Consider the following 15,502-nt stretch of genomic DNA (forward strand, 5'->3'; position numbering starts at 1 on the left):
ACAAGCACAGGTGCGTCAGCTCCAAGGGGACTGCTGAAGCGGTCACGTGGCTACTTTCACATGATTTTGCAGACACTGAATTGAAGAAGTCATCAAATAGATGACTCTAATTATCACTCATTTAATATTGGAAGACAGTTTATTTCTGACAACAGGAAAGAGCACTCTCCAGATGTTCGGAGTAAATGACTTTCAGCTGTTGCCTGGCTGCAGGGAAATTTAGTTGGTTTATCTCATTCTCTTCTAGTTTTCAAGCAATTGTCCTTAAAAAATAACTTTGCCGCCAAAAGGAATTTTATCAATTCTTCAATTGTGTTATTTCTCTCCAGGTTTCATTATAAACATTTCTTTTACACGTTCTATCACATAGCTGTCTCTATTTCTGTACAAACTTCATTCTTCTAAAGTTCATTAAATTATTATTCCTATAACTCATATTCTAGAGTATGTCCAATTTCAAGTTATTCATACAGCTTTACTTTTTTCCTGCTTTCTACATGAAGAACTTTCATAGATCACTATCTTATGGCTGAAGAGGTCAAAACCTGCTGTTGTGTCAAAATTAAATTGTTTTTAATGCTGCCAAATCAGGTACATTTCCTAAACTTCTTTAATTCATAAGGTAACATTTAACATATTTAGGGTCAAATAAATTCCGCTAAATTCAAAGGCAGTATAGTAGTTTAGAGTTAATTTTTGTTCAATCCTTTGGGAATATTTGCACAAAACAAGGATTCAAGAAACGAACAGTTCTCATACTTAATTAAAAGGAAAAATATCACTAATAATGAGATACCTCCTCACCCCAACATTGATAGCAAAGTTCAGCAAAGCAGAAAACAAGTGCTGGAGGGGGGTGTGGAGAGACCGGCGGTCTCACACTGCTAGTGGGACTGTAATCAATAATAACCACTGTGGAAAGAGATATGACACTTCCTCCATCAACTGGGATTATAAATGCCGCATGTCCCAACAATTGTACTACTTGGTATATGCCCTACAGAAATAAGGAACACAGTCCAAACAAATAAATGCACACCTATGGTCATCACAGTACTATTCATAATAGCAAGAAGATGGAAACAAGCTCAATGCCCAGTCAGTGGAAGAATGGATAATAAATGAACTCTGGTACATACACACAAAGAAATCAAGAAAGATGGGGAAAATGTGAGGCACTTCTTGACTGGAATGAATTGGTAGGCCTTTACACTGAATGAAGCCAGTCAATCACAAAAGGAGAAAAATTGTAGGGACCACTGATATGAAAAAGGAAGAAACGAAAAGGTTTTCATACCGTAAGAAGCAGGTAGTTTTCAGGGTCCGAGGGGAAGCAATAGGCTAGAGGGTACAGAGGTCTTAGCTTGGGTGAAGGGGGAGATGAGATCTTAACAGAGGGAAGTGGCAGGGAAAAGGTCAAAGAGGGTTGATATGCTGTTTAATTGTGGAATGCAAAACTGATGATCTAGTATGTAAATGCAATAGTTGTTTTTTTAAATCATCCAACTTTGAAGATTATTTTCCATTTCAAAGAGCACTTACCAATTCAGTGACAAGTGGACGGGCATTTCCTATATAAGAAGCTAGCTGCCGCTGTTTCAAAGTATGCAAAGTATTTTCCCTAAAAGAAAACACAAACTTAAACAAAGCATTCAAAATTCCCCAATATAGAAAGGAATTTCAATTTTAGCTTTTCGAACCTTAATTGCAGTTTCCTCACCAACATTTTATTATAAAGTTTCAAACAGAGAGCAAAGTTACAAGACTTTCATAGCCACCACAGACCCTACGGTTAGCATTGTCTTTGGCTGCTAGCTGCTCCCAGGAGAAAGATGCAGCAGTCGGCTTCCCTAGAGATGTACAGCCTTGGAAACACCACGGGCAGTTGTAAGTTTTCCAGAGTTACTCGACAGCAATAGGCTTGTTTTGGTTTTATTACAATAGCTAGTCTAACCTCCTTGCATTTGAATTGTGGTCCTCGAGAATATTTCAAGTACCACGGCCTGCTAAAAGGACAAACTGGTCTGTATTGGAAGAAGTAAGGCCAGAGTGCTCCTTAGGACAGGATGGCAAGACTGGAAGCCATTTCTTCCCGTCTCTGGCTTCCCTCCACTCATTTTCCTACTGGTGTCTTTTAGTGAGTAAATTGGGATGAAGTTAAATCAACTTTTCTTTCCTGGTAATTGTATTTTGTTACATAAGAAATATACACCCCAAGGAACAGAGACACTGAATGCTTTCTCCTACAAGCTTTGTGATGCTAGCTTTTAAAATTTAGATAAGAATCTGACTTGAATTCATTTTTGCTTGGCCCCGAAACAAGGGCAGTAGTTTGATGGAGCTGCTGGCTTCAAGCAGGAGCTACAGAAATGTCTTCCACGGTCTGAGGGCTAGTTCAGAACTTGGAAATGTAATGGTCAGTTGATTAGAAAGAAACATCTGAGAAAAAAGAAGACATTTTGCCTGTGATGTGAAGCAGGGATTAAAGCTAGTCTTTTTGCACACAAGTGTTCAGTTTTTCAGCACCAGCTGGTGCACAGACACCCCTTCCCACTGGATCGCTTCAGTGACACACGAGAAACCAATTGATCAGTTAAAAAAAAAGTGAACTAATGAAAATTTTGCAAAAGCCCTACCATAGAAGGAAACTTTAGTTTTATAAAGATATTTTACAGAAAATAAAAAAATTATCTTTTACTCAAAAATTTAACTAGTTAAGATTTAATTTTTAATAACCACCAAGTCAAGCAGAGAAAAGTCAGATGTGATGTACAGGCTCTGTACATGTACGACGTTACTGAACACAATGGGGATGTGAACTTTTTCATTCTGGAATAAGCGACTCCTGTGTCAGGGTGGACTCGGCCGCAGAGCCGGAGTGAGTCTGAATTATCTGAAGGCTGCTTCCAGGTTTAAGGTCCTAGAACAACTTAAGAGTTATTTAAAGCTGTTGGGGTGGGGAGGAAGCAGATTCTTTTTTAAAAACAAAACAACACAACAGAATTAGTTAGATACATAGCATATGTGTTTTCTTGATGATCAAATTATTCGACTTAGAATAAAACTCAAAATCCTCACCTTGGCTTGCCTAGAACAGTCCTACAGCACTGGCCTCCATGCACAAAGGCTTCACTTCTCGGATCTCTGCAGTTTCTGTTACTGCTAAAACACTTCTCCTTGAATTTTTGCATGGCCTGCCTCTGATTTCTCAAGAATTTCTCCCTGTTACTTCCTCAAGAGGCCTTCTATATCTACTTTGTCTCCTTAGAGTCTTGTTCACGGTCATTTTATACCCCTCAGATGATTTCTACAACCCCCCCGCCAAAAAAAAAAAGTTTGTGTACTCTGACAGAAAATAACTATTTGCTAACCCTTAAAAAATTATAAAGCCCACAAAACAAGGCCTTTACACAATTTGCTCACTAGTTGAACAGTAACTGGAAACAGTACAAACTACCACATATACTCGAATATAAGCCGACCAGAGTATAAGCCAAGGTACCTAATTATTACCTGGGAAACCAGAAAAACTGATTGAGTTTCAATAATCAAAACAAATGAAAATAAAATTACTAAAAATTGAGACATCAGTGGGGTAACGTATTTAAATACTTATTTTAAATAAAAAACATAAATAAAAGGACAAGTCATTTAACATTAGTAAACCAGCACAGTAAGTGGAAAATAGGTGCAACAAACACAGTAAGGTATCAACAATGATACCTTAAGAGTACTATTCCCTGAGCTCAATCAGCAACCAAGCTAAAATGTAAAGAGTTAAAATCCTTCAAAACTGGATTCCTCATCACCATCCGTATCCCAGTGCAGAGCTTCAGCTGGTGTGAGGTCATCATAGACGCTGTCCTCACTGAGATCACCGTCACCACCATCACTGCTGTCATTTTCATACAAAGCACAGTCTTCACTGCCATCCATAGCATTACTAATACTACATTTCTGGAAGGCACGTCGCACCATGTCTTCTGGAATGTCTTCCCACGCATCTTGAACCCACTTTGCTATTAACTCTATGTCAGGCTTCATGAGGTTTCCTCCTTTTCTTAGTCGGGCTTGACCAGATGACATCCATTCATGCCACATCCTTTGCACACGGTCTTTAAAAGGCTTATTCAAAGATACATCCAAAGGCTGCAGTACAGATGTAAGCCCACCTGGAATAATGGCTAAAGTAAATACTAGATTTTGCCAATTTTTAAATGTCATCCGATAGGTGGGCTCTGAACATATCCATATAAGTAATGATGGCTTTGTCTTTAAGGGTGCTCCTGGTCGTTGGCTCCAAATTTCTTCCAGCCCTTTTTTTGTTCCGTCTGCATCCATCCAGCCTTTAACATGTGCATGCACAGTAATTCTTGGTGGGAAATTGATCATTTTAGGCAAGGTCTTTCTTTTAAAAATAATTACAGGACGCAGCTTAGTTTGATTAGGCAAACATGATAGAACTGTAAAATGTTTTTTTTTTCCATTTCCTGTGGTTTTGAGGAAAGTGGTTTTTCTCCTAAACTTGCCACAGTTCTGTTGCTTGGAAGATCAAAGGTCATGGCAGTTTCATCCATATTCCCAATGTCGGCCAGGTCATAATTGTAAATCCTTCTTTGTTTTGTAATAAATGACTGGAATGACCTAATTTTTTCTTCAAGGTCTTGTGGCAATTTCTGGGAAATCTTTGTTCTTTGTCTCAAACATACTAGGCCAAACCTATTCATGAAGCGGGTACACCATCCTGCTGACGCAGCAAATTTCTGAATGCCTGGTGCTTTATATTTGTCATCCTTAGCCATTTGTAGAGCATGTATGTAGATTCCCATACATGTTATGCAGTAACCATTTTGACGACACTCCATAACCCATTTATGCAATTCACTCTCTAGAGCCCCATAAAAAGATGTTAAACCACGACGAGCTTTTTTAGCTTTTGGAATCTGTTCCAAGTCAGCCTTCATTTTCCGCCAACCCCTCCCTTGTTTCTAGTCAACACAGAATCCCTTACTTGCAATAGTGTTATTGCTCTCTTCTGCTCTTGACACAATCGTCGTTTTGAAACCAGTCTCATATGACCAGTGTTTTTGTTTTGGTTCAAGAGTATCCATTTCTAATACAATTAAAAAAACAAGACTTTGAAAAAGAACTTTCATGGTAATGCCCCCGCCCCCTCGCAATGTGTTAGATGGGATGATGGGGGGGGGAGTCCATGCGGGTGGGGGATGCAGGATGTGAATTAACACAGAGACCAGAGGGAGAGACAGAGTGCAGCCAGACACATCCTTACCAGTTCAGCTGCTGGTGTAAGTGAATCACTACGGGTGCTTCTGCGAATTGGAGCCGTCCATGTCATAGGACGGCTCTGATTGGTTAGATGTAAGTAAACAAACATTCAAAGCCCTGCAGTGTCAGCAGGGCTTTGAATGAACAGAGGAGAAACGGCAATCACCCGTGAGATAATGGGCACTCATTCTGGGGGTGGGGCAGCTAGATGTTACACCTGCTGGGGTACCACTGACCCTTGTATAAGCTGAACCCCAGTTTTTCAGCACATTTTTGTGCTGAAAAACTCGGCTTAAACACAAGTATATACGGTAACTACCTGTTGAATGATGAATGAACAATATTAAAACTGTAAAAACAAAGTGTAGTGACTTACCAATAAACTGATTTTGCATAATACTCAATATTATCAGAAAAATCTCCGATCTCATCCTTGGCAATGCTCTCTAACCAATCTACCACCAGCTAGGAAAGAAAAAAAAAGTTTCTGATTTCAAAATACTGTCCATTTTCTAATCACTATCTTAACTTTTAAAAATAAAACAAATATCATAGCAAGAAAATGGACTTTTATTAGAATTGGCATGGTTTTTGAAAGGTTATTCCTAGAAATATTATGGTTATTTTAAAATCTCAGAACAAGGTTCCTAATTCCTAAATCCAAGGTAATTGCTAAAAGAAGCCTAATTAAAAATTAAGAAAACGCTAATTAAAAATTTAAAAACTTTAGCTGTTATGCCATTAACCTTGTTTTCAAGTTTTATAAAAAAATAAAACCCCCAAATTAGATTCATACCTGACTTTGTCGAACAAGTGAATCTCTCTGAAATAATGCTTCCACAACTGCCTTTTCACTGGCATTAAGAGCCTATTTGGGAGGAAAAGTTATTTTTAAAAAGATGATATTCCAAGAGAGAATCTAAAGAAAGTATATTTTAGTCACCCCTACACGAGCATTTTACACATGACAAATCTGGATACTCATCTTCGAAAATGTTCTTATATAGACTGCAAGCAGCCAAATGAATTTGTGGCTGCTCCTCCTAATGTAATTCTTTGACTAAGCTTACAACTTTAACTTTTATTTTCCTAAATATATTGTTTTAAAGGAAACAAAAACAAAGGACGGAATATAGTCACATTACATACTAAAAAGAAGTTCCTTCTCTCCACAGTTGAAAGGTGATAAAGCTGCAGAGTAACCCAGAGCTATTAAGATGAACTTACAGGACAACTTAACACACAGAGGGGAAGCAGTTTTGAGGCCCGGCATGCCTGTGCTCTTGCTTACTGCTGGCTCATTCCCCGTGCTCAGTTGACATGACAGCTGACAAGAGCGGTCATCTGACGGGACAGCGACTCAAGTTTGGCCCTGCTGCTACCCGGGTTGTTTTTATTAAACTCCTTAATAAAACTCATTATCATCATGGAGCTGACAGCATCTTTTCCTTTTCTGGGTACTTTAGGGAAAATATCAAGTTACTAGTCTGTGCTCAGACAATGTAAATATTACCAAATCGAACTAAGCAGATAGTAAAAAATTGTATTTTCTGATCACGTGTCAGCATGGGTTAAATCGATCAATTCACCAATTTTATTAGTTGAGTACAGGCACTGGGCTGCCAACCAACAGACTGGTGGTTCAAACCTCATTAGAAAGGTGAAGCCACCTGTTCCGGTAAAGATCTAGTCTTGGAAATGCACATACAGGCACCAGGAGGACGCACACATTAAATTGTATGCTTTCTCTCTTTATTCTGTTGGGTATAGAGATGACTTTATCAGTGTTTTGTTAAAAATTATGTATGGCTAAAGAGTTTGAGTTTATCTGGAATGGATAGTTATATGAATTAATGAAGAGATTCAACTTTCAAGTAGGTATTCATTTATTCCAACACCTTTTCAATATTCCAATACCTTTGAAATATATCCAACACCTTTTCAATATTCCAATACCTTTGAAATATATCCAACACCTTTTCAATGAGTATTCATTTATTCCAACACCTTTTCATCTCTTTTTTTTAATAAATAATTTTATTGGGGCTCATACAACTCTTATCACAATACATACATATATCCATTGAGTAAAGCACCCTTATACATTCATTGCCCTCGTCAGTCTCAAAATTCGCCTTCCACTTGGGTTCCTGGAATCAGCTCATTTTCCTTTTTTTTCTCCCTCCCCCTCCCTCCCCGTCCCCCTCACCTTTTCATCTTTTACTGAATTATAATGCAAATCTTATACCAAATCACATTTGTGTGTGGATCTTTTGTTTTATTGATTCATTCATTTAAAGCCAGTACTACACAATTTTACTCAGATAACTAAAATTTTTGGTATTTCTATATTTTTAAAATACATTTTTTACTATTCTCATATATTTTTTCCCATGGTTGAACTTATTTTTTTAAAAAAAATCTTATTGGGAAATTTATTGAAACTATATTGAATTTGTCAGTTAATTTGTATATAATTGACAAACTTTTCTACAGCAAGTCTTTCTATTAGTGAACATAGTATAGTTCTCCATTAACTCACATCTTTCGTATTTTATATAGATCTTGTCTTCTCTGTAAAGTCCTATGTGAAGCCTATTAGTGGGTTTCTATTTTACTGAGTTGACTAGTTAGTTATTATTGTCAAAGAGAAAGCTTGATTTATGTATACAACTTAAATTTGACTACCTCTCTGAACTCATGACTCCAGCAGGTTTCCATTTGCTTCTGTTGGCTTTTCTCTGTAGATAATCATCATCTGCAAACTGTCCTTAATCCTTGCCAGTCTTTGCACCTGCATTTCTCTTACCTGCCTGGTTGCCCTGACTTGGAGCACCCACACAGTGTTGAAGTATGTCAGTGATAGCAGTCATTCTTGTTGCTAAATTTTGATAAGAACGGTTCTCTTTTTCATCTTTACATTTTGTTTTACTTTATGTGGTATAAGAATTTTTCTCCTTCCCATTTTGTAAGGTGTTGGAACAGGTATTGGATGTAGTCAAATGTTGTTGTGTGCTTTGATTTACTAAATATGGGCAAGCCGCTGCTTCCTGTCCTGGATAAGTACAAGTACACGCCTTGTTCCAGCTTACATCAACATGGGTGACAGCATCAAGATAAATGGCTACAGCTGAGCATCAGCCAAGTTTCCTTGCTGTCAGTGGATGGGTGGAGCATGGTTGGCGTCGACACACTCATTTCTGAAGTATACGGAAGGGAGCAGGGTGAAGATGAGCTCTCTGAATGGTCAATGCTTCTCAGGAGACGTGTGAAGTGAAACTAGCCCCGTGAAACTAGCAAAGGGCATCTGCTCTAGATTTTTTTTAAAAAAAAATTATTACAAGATCATTTTATTGGGGGCTCTTATAGCTCTTACAACAATCCACACATCAACTGTATCCAGGATACTTGTACTGTTCTAGAATTCTGACGCCCGTACAGGCATCTGTCTCATCTCATCACTGCAGTGCTGTTCCTATCTAACAGTTGCATTTTGTATTTTAAGCAATAAAGCTGAGCTGTGTGTGAAACCCTTCAGCCTCAGAAAACTATTATTTCACGTAGGCTATAACTTGTTTACAAATTTTATAAGTTTGAAGAGAAAATAGTTAGCATTTTAATTTGTCAGTAAACCAGGCTTTGCTGCTCTTCTCCCCAGGAGGAACTTGCGATGTGAGCAGTGACTAAGGCCCTTTGGAGAGACGGTCTCTGTAGAGCCTGCCTACTTTTAGAGGCGGCTTCCCCTACACTAGAGAGGTCTGTCTCTTCAAGAGGATGTTTAAAAGCACACGGTCTTAAGCAGAACACCCTCAACTCACTTGCCCTGCATCGCCCCAAAGCCCAACTCTTTGGCAATCAAGGACGTTTACTAAACAGCAAGCTTTGTCTTCTTTGGTTAGATGCAGAAAAGCACCACAGCTTACTAGGAATCTTGAACAGCTGACGTCCACAATAGTAAATAAAAAACGACTACAGCTGTGATCAGATGAAAATGAAAATGTCTGCTTGACAGATTCCTTCTTAAACAAAGTTAAAGGCTAATATCTTTAATATGTGCAACAGGAAATAATTAAGAAATAATATAAAAGTGAGTAAGACATATGAACAGAGAATCCGTTTAAGAAATACAAATGGATTCGAATGAAAAATACTCCACCTCATAAACGGTCGACGATATGCACATTAAAGCAATGAGGCAGGTATCGTCCAAGCTGGGGAAACTGTGTCACGTGCCAATACCCTCAGAAGAAACCTGTTCATACACTGCTAATGCCAAGAACGAACTGGTGCAGTCTATTAGGGAGCTTCACGTCCAGCAAGAATGAAGAAGAGGGAGAGCAGGGCTCTGAGCCAAGATGGAAGGTAGAGAGACAGGAGGACCAGATGCCTAGGAACCACCCACCCACAAGGGAATAAATGAGAATGCTAACACACTGTGAAAAACGTCACCAACATCACTGAACAGTCTATAGTGATAGTAATTATTAAATAAATGGGAAGCAAATTTGCTATGTAAACTTTCACTGAAAAAAGTATGAGGAAGATTGTTACTATACGGATTGCTACAGCAAACATGCTTGGAAAATCTACATGTGTCCAGCAGAATGTCTGAAAAAAACCGCAGCACATTAGTCCTCTGGTATATGATGAAAAAAAAAGAGTATAAATCAATATGAATTGAAATGGGAAAAAACACAAAGAAATATTAATGAATGTGAAAAGGAATTCAGTGTAATCTAAAAGGAGGCTTCAAAGTTTTCAAAAAAAGAATGAAAATATAATGGAATTTTTCCAGAAACTTTTTTGAGCTCCCTCATATAAATGCAATAATACAATATATTAAAAAGGCAAACTACGCGTGTGTGCGCATATAAAAGTGCACAGAAAAATCTCATAGGATACATATCAACTGGTTATCACAGTAACAGGAATAAGACTTTTACCTCTCATTTGTAAGTCAATACTTAATTTATTTTATGGGATTATATATTTTATTTTTAAAACGTTTTCAATGATGGGAGTTTAGATAAAAAGTTAAATACTATCACTGAAAGAAATTCCCTATGATTTTTAATCACCACTAAAGGAAAGTGAGCCCTGGAAGCACAGTGGGTTAAAAACTGGGTGCTAACCGAGATTTCAGCAGTTCAAGTCCACTAGCTGCCCTATAGGAGAAAGATGAGGCAGTCTGCGTCCATAACGATTTACAGTCTCAAAATTCCTATGGAGCAGCTCTACATTGCTCTGTAGCATTGCTCTGGGTAGGAATCAATTTCAGGACAGTGGGTTTGGTCTTAGCTCTATTTGGTGACTAAAGAAAATAAGAAATAAACTTACAGTTACTGCAAACATATTTTCATCCTCTAAAGCACACTGTATTCTGTCTCTGGGGGAAAGAATAAAACAAAAAAGCTTCATTTCACATGAGCATATGGAAACACCTTTTAAGTTATGTGGATGCATAAGCCTGCATTCTATTCAGTGAAAACAATAGGTTTCCAATTAACATAGCCACCACACATTAAAAGCAAAATACAATCGTAAATGCTTGCTGACTCTGATAGTAACACCTGAATAAACCTGGTATTTGCTAAAACAAAGTACACTGCAAAATAAAATAATCCCTATAGTTGAATGATTCATTTAGTCTTCTTGATAATGGACATACTCCCCTCGCCTAAGAAACAAACAAAAACATTTTAGTTCTTGGCAAATTAGTACATAGCAATATTCACACACAAGTTGTCCCACGACACTGGCTGCATCCTTGTTCTGTGTCAGCGTGCCCTCATTTCCACCCTGGGCTCTCCATTTCTAGTCCTCTGGTTTCCCTGCCTCTCACTGCTTTCTCACTACTTCTGGGCAGCTGTTGCTCTCTTGGTCCCATACAGCTGATTGTTCTAAGGTGCAAATTGCTCACAGGTGTTAATGTTTTATAGGCCAGTCTATGATGTGGTTGAGAAGTGGCCTCCATGAGTGGCTTGGGGTCCAAATGATTCAGGGTGGTAGTCTAGGGGTCCCTGTAGTTTCTATCAGATCACTAAGACTGCTTTTCCTTATGAATAGAATTCTGTTCTGCATTCAGTCTACATGCTGTGTGGTCTCAGCAGCTGATCATGGCAGCTGGACACCATCTAGCTCTGGGCTCCAGCTGGAGAAGGCTGGGCTCCACATGTGCCTTTAATCTTTGGAACGAACTACTCCTTGGAGGAGTTTTTGGTTTTCTTCACTTCCCTTTCTGCTCTGGCAGGAAAAGCCCAATAGCTATCTTAGATGGTCACTCACAAGCTATTATGGAGAAACTATGATATAGAACATTATTATTATAAACTGTTATGCAAATCGACCTACAAGGCTCCAAAATTAAGGTCCTCAGACTTCAATCACCATAACTCAGTTCCAGATTTGGTTTTGCCCATGAAGTTTCATAACTTTGGCCCCTATGTGCTGCTCTATTATATATATGGCAATTCATGGAGCACTTATAAACACGTATGTAGAAATATCCACAACCATACCTCTATCTGCAAGCGGGCGTACTTTTACACGCACTCCCACATCTATCTAGCACACACATCTATACCTTTGTGTCCATTCATAAATGGCTTATTACTATGCTTGTAGAGGAGTTCTGGTAGCACAGTGGTTAAGATCTGGGCAACCAGCGACAAGAGCGGCAGTTCAAAACGCCAGCCATTCCATGGGAGAGGGGACGCTTTCTGACGCTAACAGGGGCAGCTCTCCCGTCCTGTAGGCAAGATGGCAGTGAGGGTTGGTTTCTGTACTGTTGCAAGATTATGTATGCTAATTTATTGTAATTGTCTGTTATTCTTGCACACCTGCATGTCTTCCTTGATCATGGTCAAGCTATGCTGACTCTACCCACAGAGTGTACTGCCTTTCCCTTCAGCAGAATGAACACGTCTACTACCTAGTTAGCTATTCTTCCCCCCTCATGCCTGGTCACCACCAAAGAATGTTTCCCGGTGTAAATCTGTTCTCCACCTTTTGTAGCATCACACACCACTTGTCCTTTTGGGAGTGACTTACTCCCCCACTATCATGCCCTCCAGGTCCATCCACATTGTGAGGTGTGTCACAGAGTCATTACTACTTCTCATCGTTGGGTAGTGTTCCGTTGTATGTATGAGGGGGCTTCAAAAAGATTTTGGAAAAAAAATAGAATGCAAAGATAGTGGGATTTTGCCACAAACTTTTTGATGCCATCGCATATAATTATCCACTGGCGGACACATCTGCTACTGTGAACAATGCTGCACGAGTGCACGTCCATTTCTATCACAGCGCGCACTTCTCAGGACATACAAGGGTAGGCGAAAAGCATCGCTATCAGGGTTCCAGTCCATACATGCAGTTCACACCAAACAAGACATGTTGGAGCATGTTCTGCGATCAGTGGGTAGCTGTGGACACATTCTTTCAGGAATCTGCCTTAGTTTCATTAGGGTGCGTTGGACAGAAGGTCCAATCAAAATAGTGGCTGTCAAGGGATCTCTGGCGCCGGTTAACTTCAAGTCAGAGGAGTCAGCTCAGAAGGTTGTGGTGCCGGCTTTCTGGAATCCCTAAAGGGGCAATCTTACACTGTCTCAAGACCCAAAAGCATCACAAGGGCTGATAACTACACTAGCGAGAAAAAGGCCAGGCAATCTGCACTAAGGCATTCTTTTCCACGACAATGACAATGCACCTGCCCACTCTTCAAGGGTGGCAGACACTGCCCGATAGAATGTCATTGGGAAACTTTATCTCGTCCACCTGACTGCCCTGATCTTCCCTTTCAGAATTTATTGGTTTCCAGAACTGATCGAACATTTCCAGGCAACATGATTTGAGTTTCTGGCGTATGCAAACTACAATTTGATGGCGAAAAACAGAAGAGTACAGAATTGTTCAAGGAAACGTTAGAGATGGAAACACTGTCTTTCCAAATGCACAGACCCAGAGGGAGGACATATCAAGAAACGACAGCTTCACATTTGGTATTTTTGTTTAATGCGAGTTTGTAAGATTTAATAGCAATACTTTGTGTCTTATACTCATATACTTACAAGTGGCATTGCTGGCTGGCATAGTATTTTTATTTCTATACTTTGAAGGAAGAGCATACTGATTTTCATAGTGGCCACACGACTGTGCAGTCTCGTAACCATGGTGTAAGTATTCCAATCTCTTAATAGCCTCTCAAGCACTTGTTTCTTTTGATTAGTGCCATTATTCCCAGGGCGAAGTCTAACTTTCTACTGCTGGAGTGACCTTTAACTTGTTTTTTTTTTAATCATTTAAATTCTTATCACAATCCATACATCCATCTATTGTGTCAAGCACACTTGTTGCCATAATCACTCTTAATTTAAAACATTTGCTTTCTGCTTGAGCCCTTGGTATCAGATTCTCATTTTCTCCTCCCTCCCCACTCCCCCCTCATGAATCCTTGATAATTTATAAATTATTATTATTTTGTCATATACTGTCCGTCGTCTCCCTTCACCCACTTATCTGCTGTCGCCCTGCCCCCCCACCCCGGAGGAGGTTATATGTAGATCCTTGTAATCGGTTCCCTCTTTCCACCCCACCCTCCGTTCTCCCCTCCCGGTGACCACTCTCACCACTGGTCCTCTCCCCTCCCGGTATCACCACTCTCAGCACTGGTCCTGAGGGATCACCTGCCTGGATTCCCTAGAGGCTTAACTTTTTACACAGTATTTTCAGAGAGCAAACATAAAGCATTGTACTTTTCTTAAGATTTCATCATTAGGATGAGAACCCAACAGAAGAAAAGTTAAACCTCTGAGAAGGTAAAGCTGATTGATTTCTTTAAAATCGTTATCAGCACTGTATCAAGTCCATCTTTCTAATACTTTCCTTTTTTTAAAAAAAACTATACTAAGTATTGCAGTATTTGTAAACAAAGTTCATAAACCATAAAATTTCAAAGTTCACCGTAACACAAAATTATGTTTAAAAGATTGTGTGTATATTTTATGTATATGTTCATGAGTCTTCAATTAGTTTATTGAAAAAAAGGGTTTAAAAATAATAAATTATGTCAGTAAAACTGTTAAGAAAAAAAAAGAAACAAGTTTGTCCATGAACCTTTTGAAGCCCCCTAGTATGTATATTTCAATTTTTGTTAGCAACTAGTTACACGACTTGTTATGTCCCTCTTCTCCAAAAACCCACTCCTAAAAATTAAGGTACATGAAATAGAAATGAAAAAAAAGAAGTAGAAATAAGCATAAAAATTATCAAAACCTATTTCCAAACACAACTTATTCTTTTAAATGGTTTTAATTTTGTAAAATTACAAATATCATCATTTGCCATTCACTTTAATTTTTAAAATAATTTGATTGGTGTGTAACCTTTTATCTATTTCACTTATGAATTAATTATACACAACCTTACCTATATAAAGACGCCAACAGCCTCCATGTGACCATTTCCTGTTGAAGAAGCCAGAGCATACTGGCGGTTTTGGAAAACTTCTGAAGTCCAGGTGTTGCTCTGTTTACTATTTTACTCAGTATATTCACCTGAATTAAATAATTAGGTAAAAGGTCAATTTTCTGTAACTTCTGAATTTTGCATTCTTCAATTATACTGTTAAAAATATGCCAACAAAAGTGTTTTCCTTCCTACTGTCTTTCTAAGCGCCCTGGTGGTGCTGAGAAGCATGTACTGGACTTACCACAAGGTCAGCAGTTCAAACCCACCAGACCCTCTGTGGGAGAACGATGAGGCCAAAAGATTAATGGCCTCAGAAACCCTATTTAGAGTTGCTGTGAGTCAGAACTGACTCAAAGGGCAGTAAGCTTTTATTTTGGGTATCTTGTCCTTCTGAGTTAAGTGTAACATAACATTCCCATTAAAAATGGCCTTGATTTAAATGTTGTACTATACTTCTATCAAAAAGAAAGCAGTTACTGATACTGCCTATATACAACCAAACAAATCATGGAATTTTTTCCTGGCTGAGTTTTCAGGGTTATAGTTTCATGGGATATCCCAGTCCGGGGCTGAATATTGCTTTTAGTATTTCTCTCTTCTATTCCCGTACATAGTACCTGAGGTCTTAAATGCTTGAACGTGGCTACCTAAGGTACAATTGATTTCTAGTTGCCTGGACTAGCAGGGGAAGGAACGTTCGAAAAGAAAGAGCAACTGAAGTGTGTGTAAAACAGTCTTCCTGAAGTGT

General features: G+C 38.8%; 1 protein-coding gene and 1 non-coding gene across 2 annotated transcripts in view; one reads left to right on the forward strand and one right to left on the reverse strand.

The window, feature by feature from the left end:
• NUP107 (nucleoporin 107) overlaps window positions 1-15,502 on the reverse strand; it is a 49,463-nt gene that overhangs the window by 17,726 nt on the left and 16,235 nt on the right. The window contains exons 7-11 of the mRNA XM_075551316.1: window positions 14,713-14,840; window positions 10,624-10,672; window positions 6,083-6,154; window positions 5,663-5,751; window positions 1,543-1,621 (exon numbers count right to left, since the gene is read on the reverse strand). Coding sequence (XP_075407431.1) covers window positions 1,543-1,621; window positions 5,663-5,751; window positions 6,083-6,154; window positions 10,624-10,672; window positions 14,713-14,840 — 417 coding nt within the window. The remainder of the gene's footprint in view (window positions 1-1,542; window positions 1,622-5,662; window positions 5,752-6,082; window positions 6,155-10,623; window positions 10,673-14,712; window positions 14,841-15,502) is intronic.
• Window positions 2,308-2,441, forward strand: LOC142452205 (small nucleolar RNA SNORA2/SNORA34 family). The gene has a single exon (XR_012785234.1). It is a non-coding gene; the product is annotated as a small nucleolar RNA SNORA2/SNORA34 family (small nucleolar RNA).

This window comes from Tenrec ecaudatus, chromosome 6, assembly GCF_050624435.1.
Source record: "Tenrec ecaudatus isolate mTenEca1 chromosome 6, mTenEca1.hap1, whole genome shotgun sequence".
NCBI lineage: Eukaryota > Metazoa > Chordata > Mammalia > Afrosoricida > Tenrecidae > Tenrec > Tenrec ecaudatus.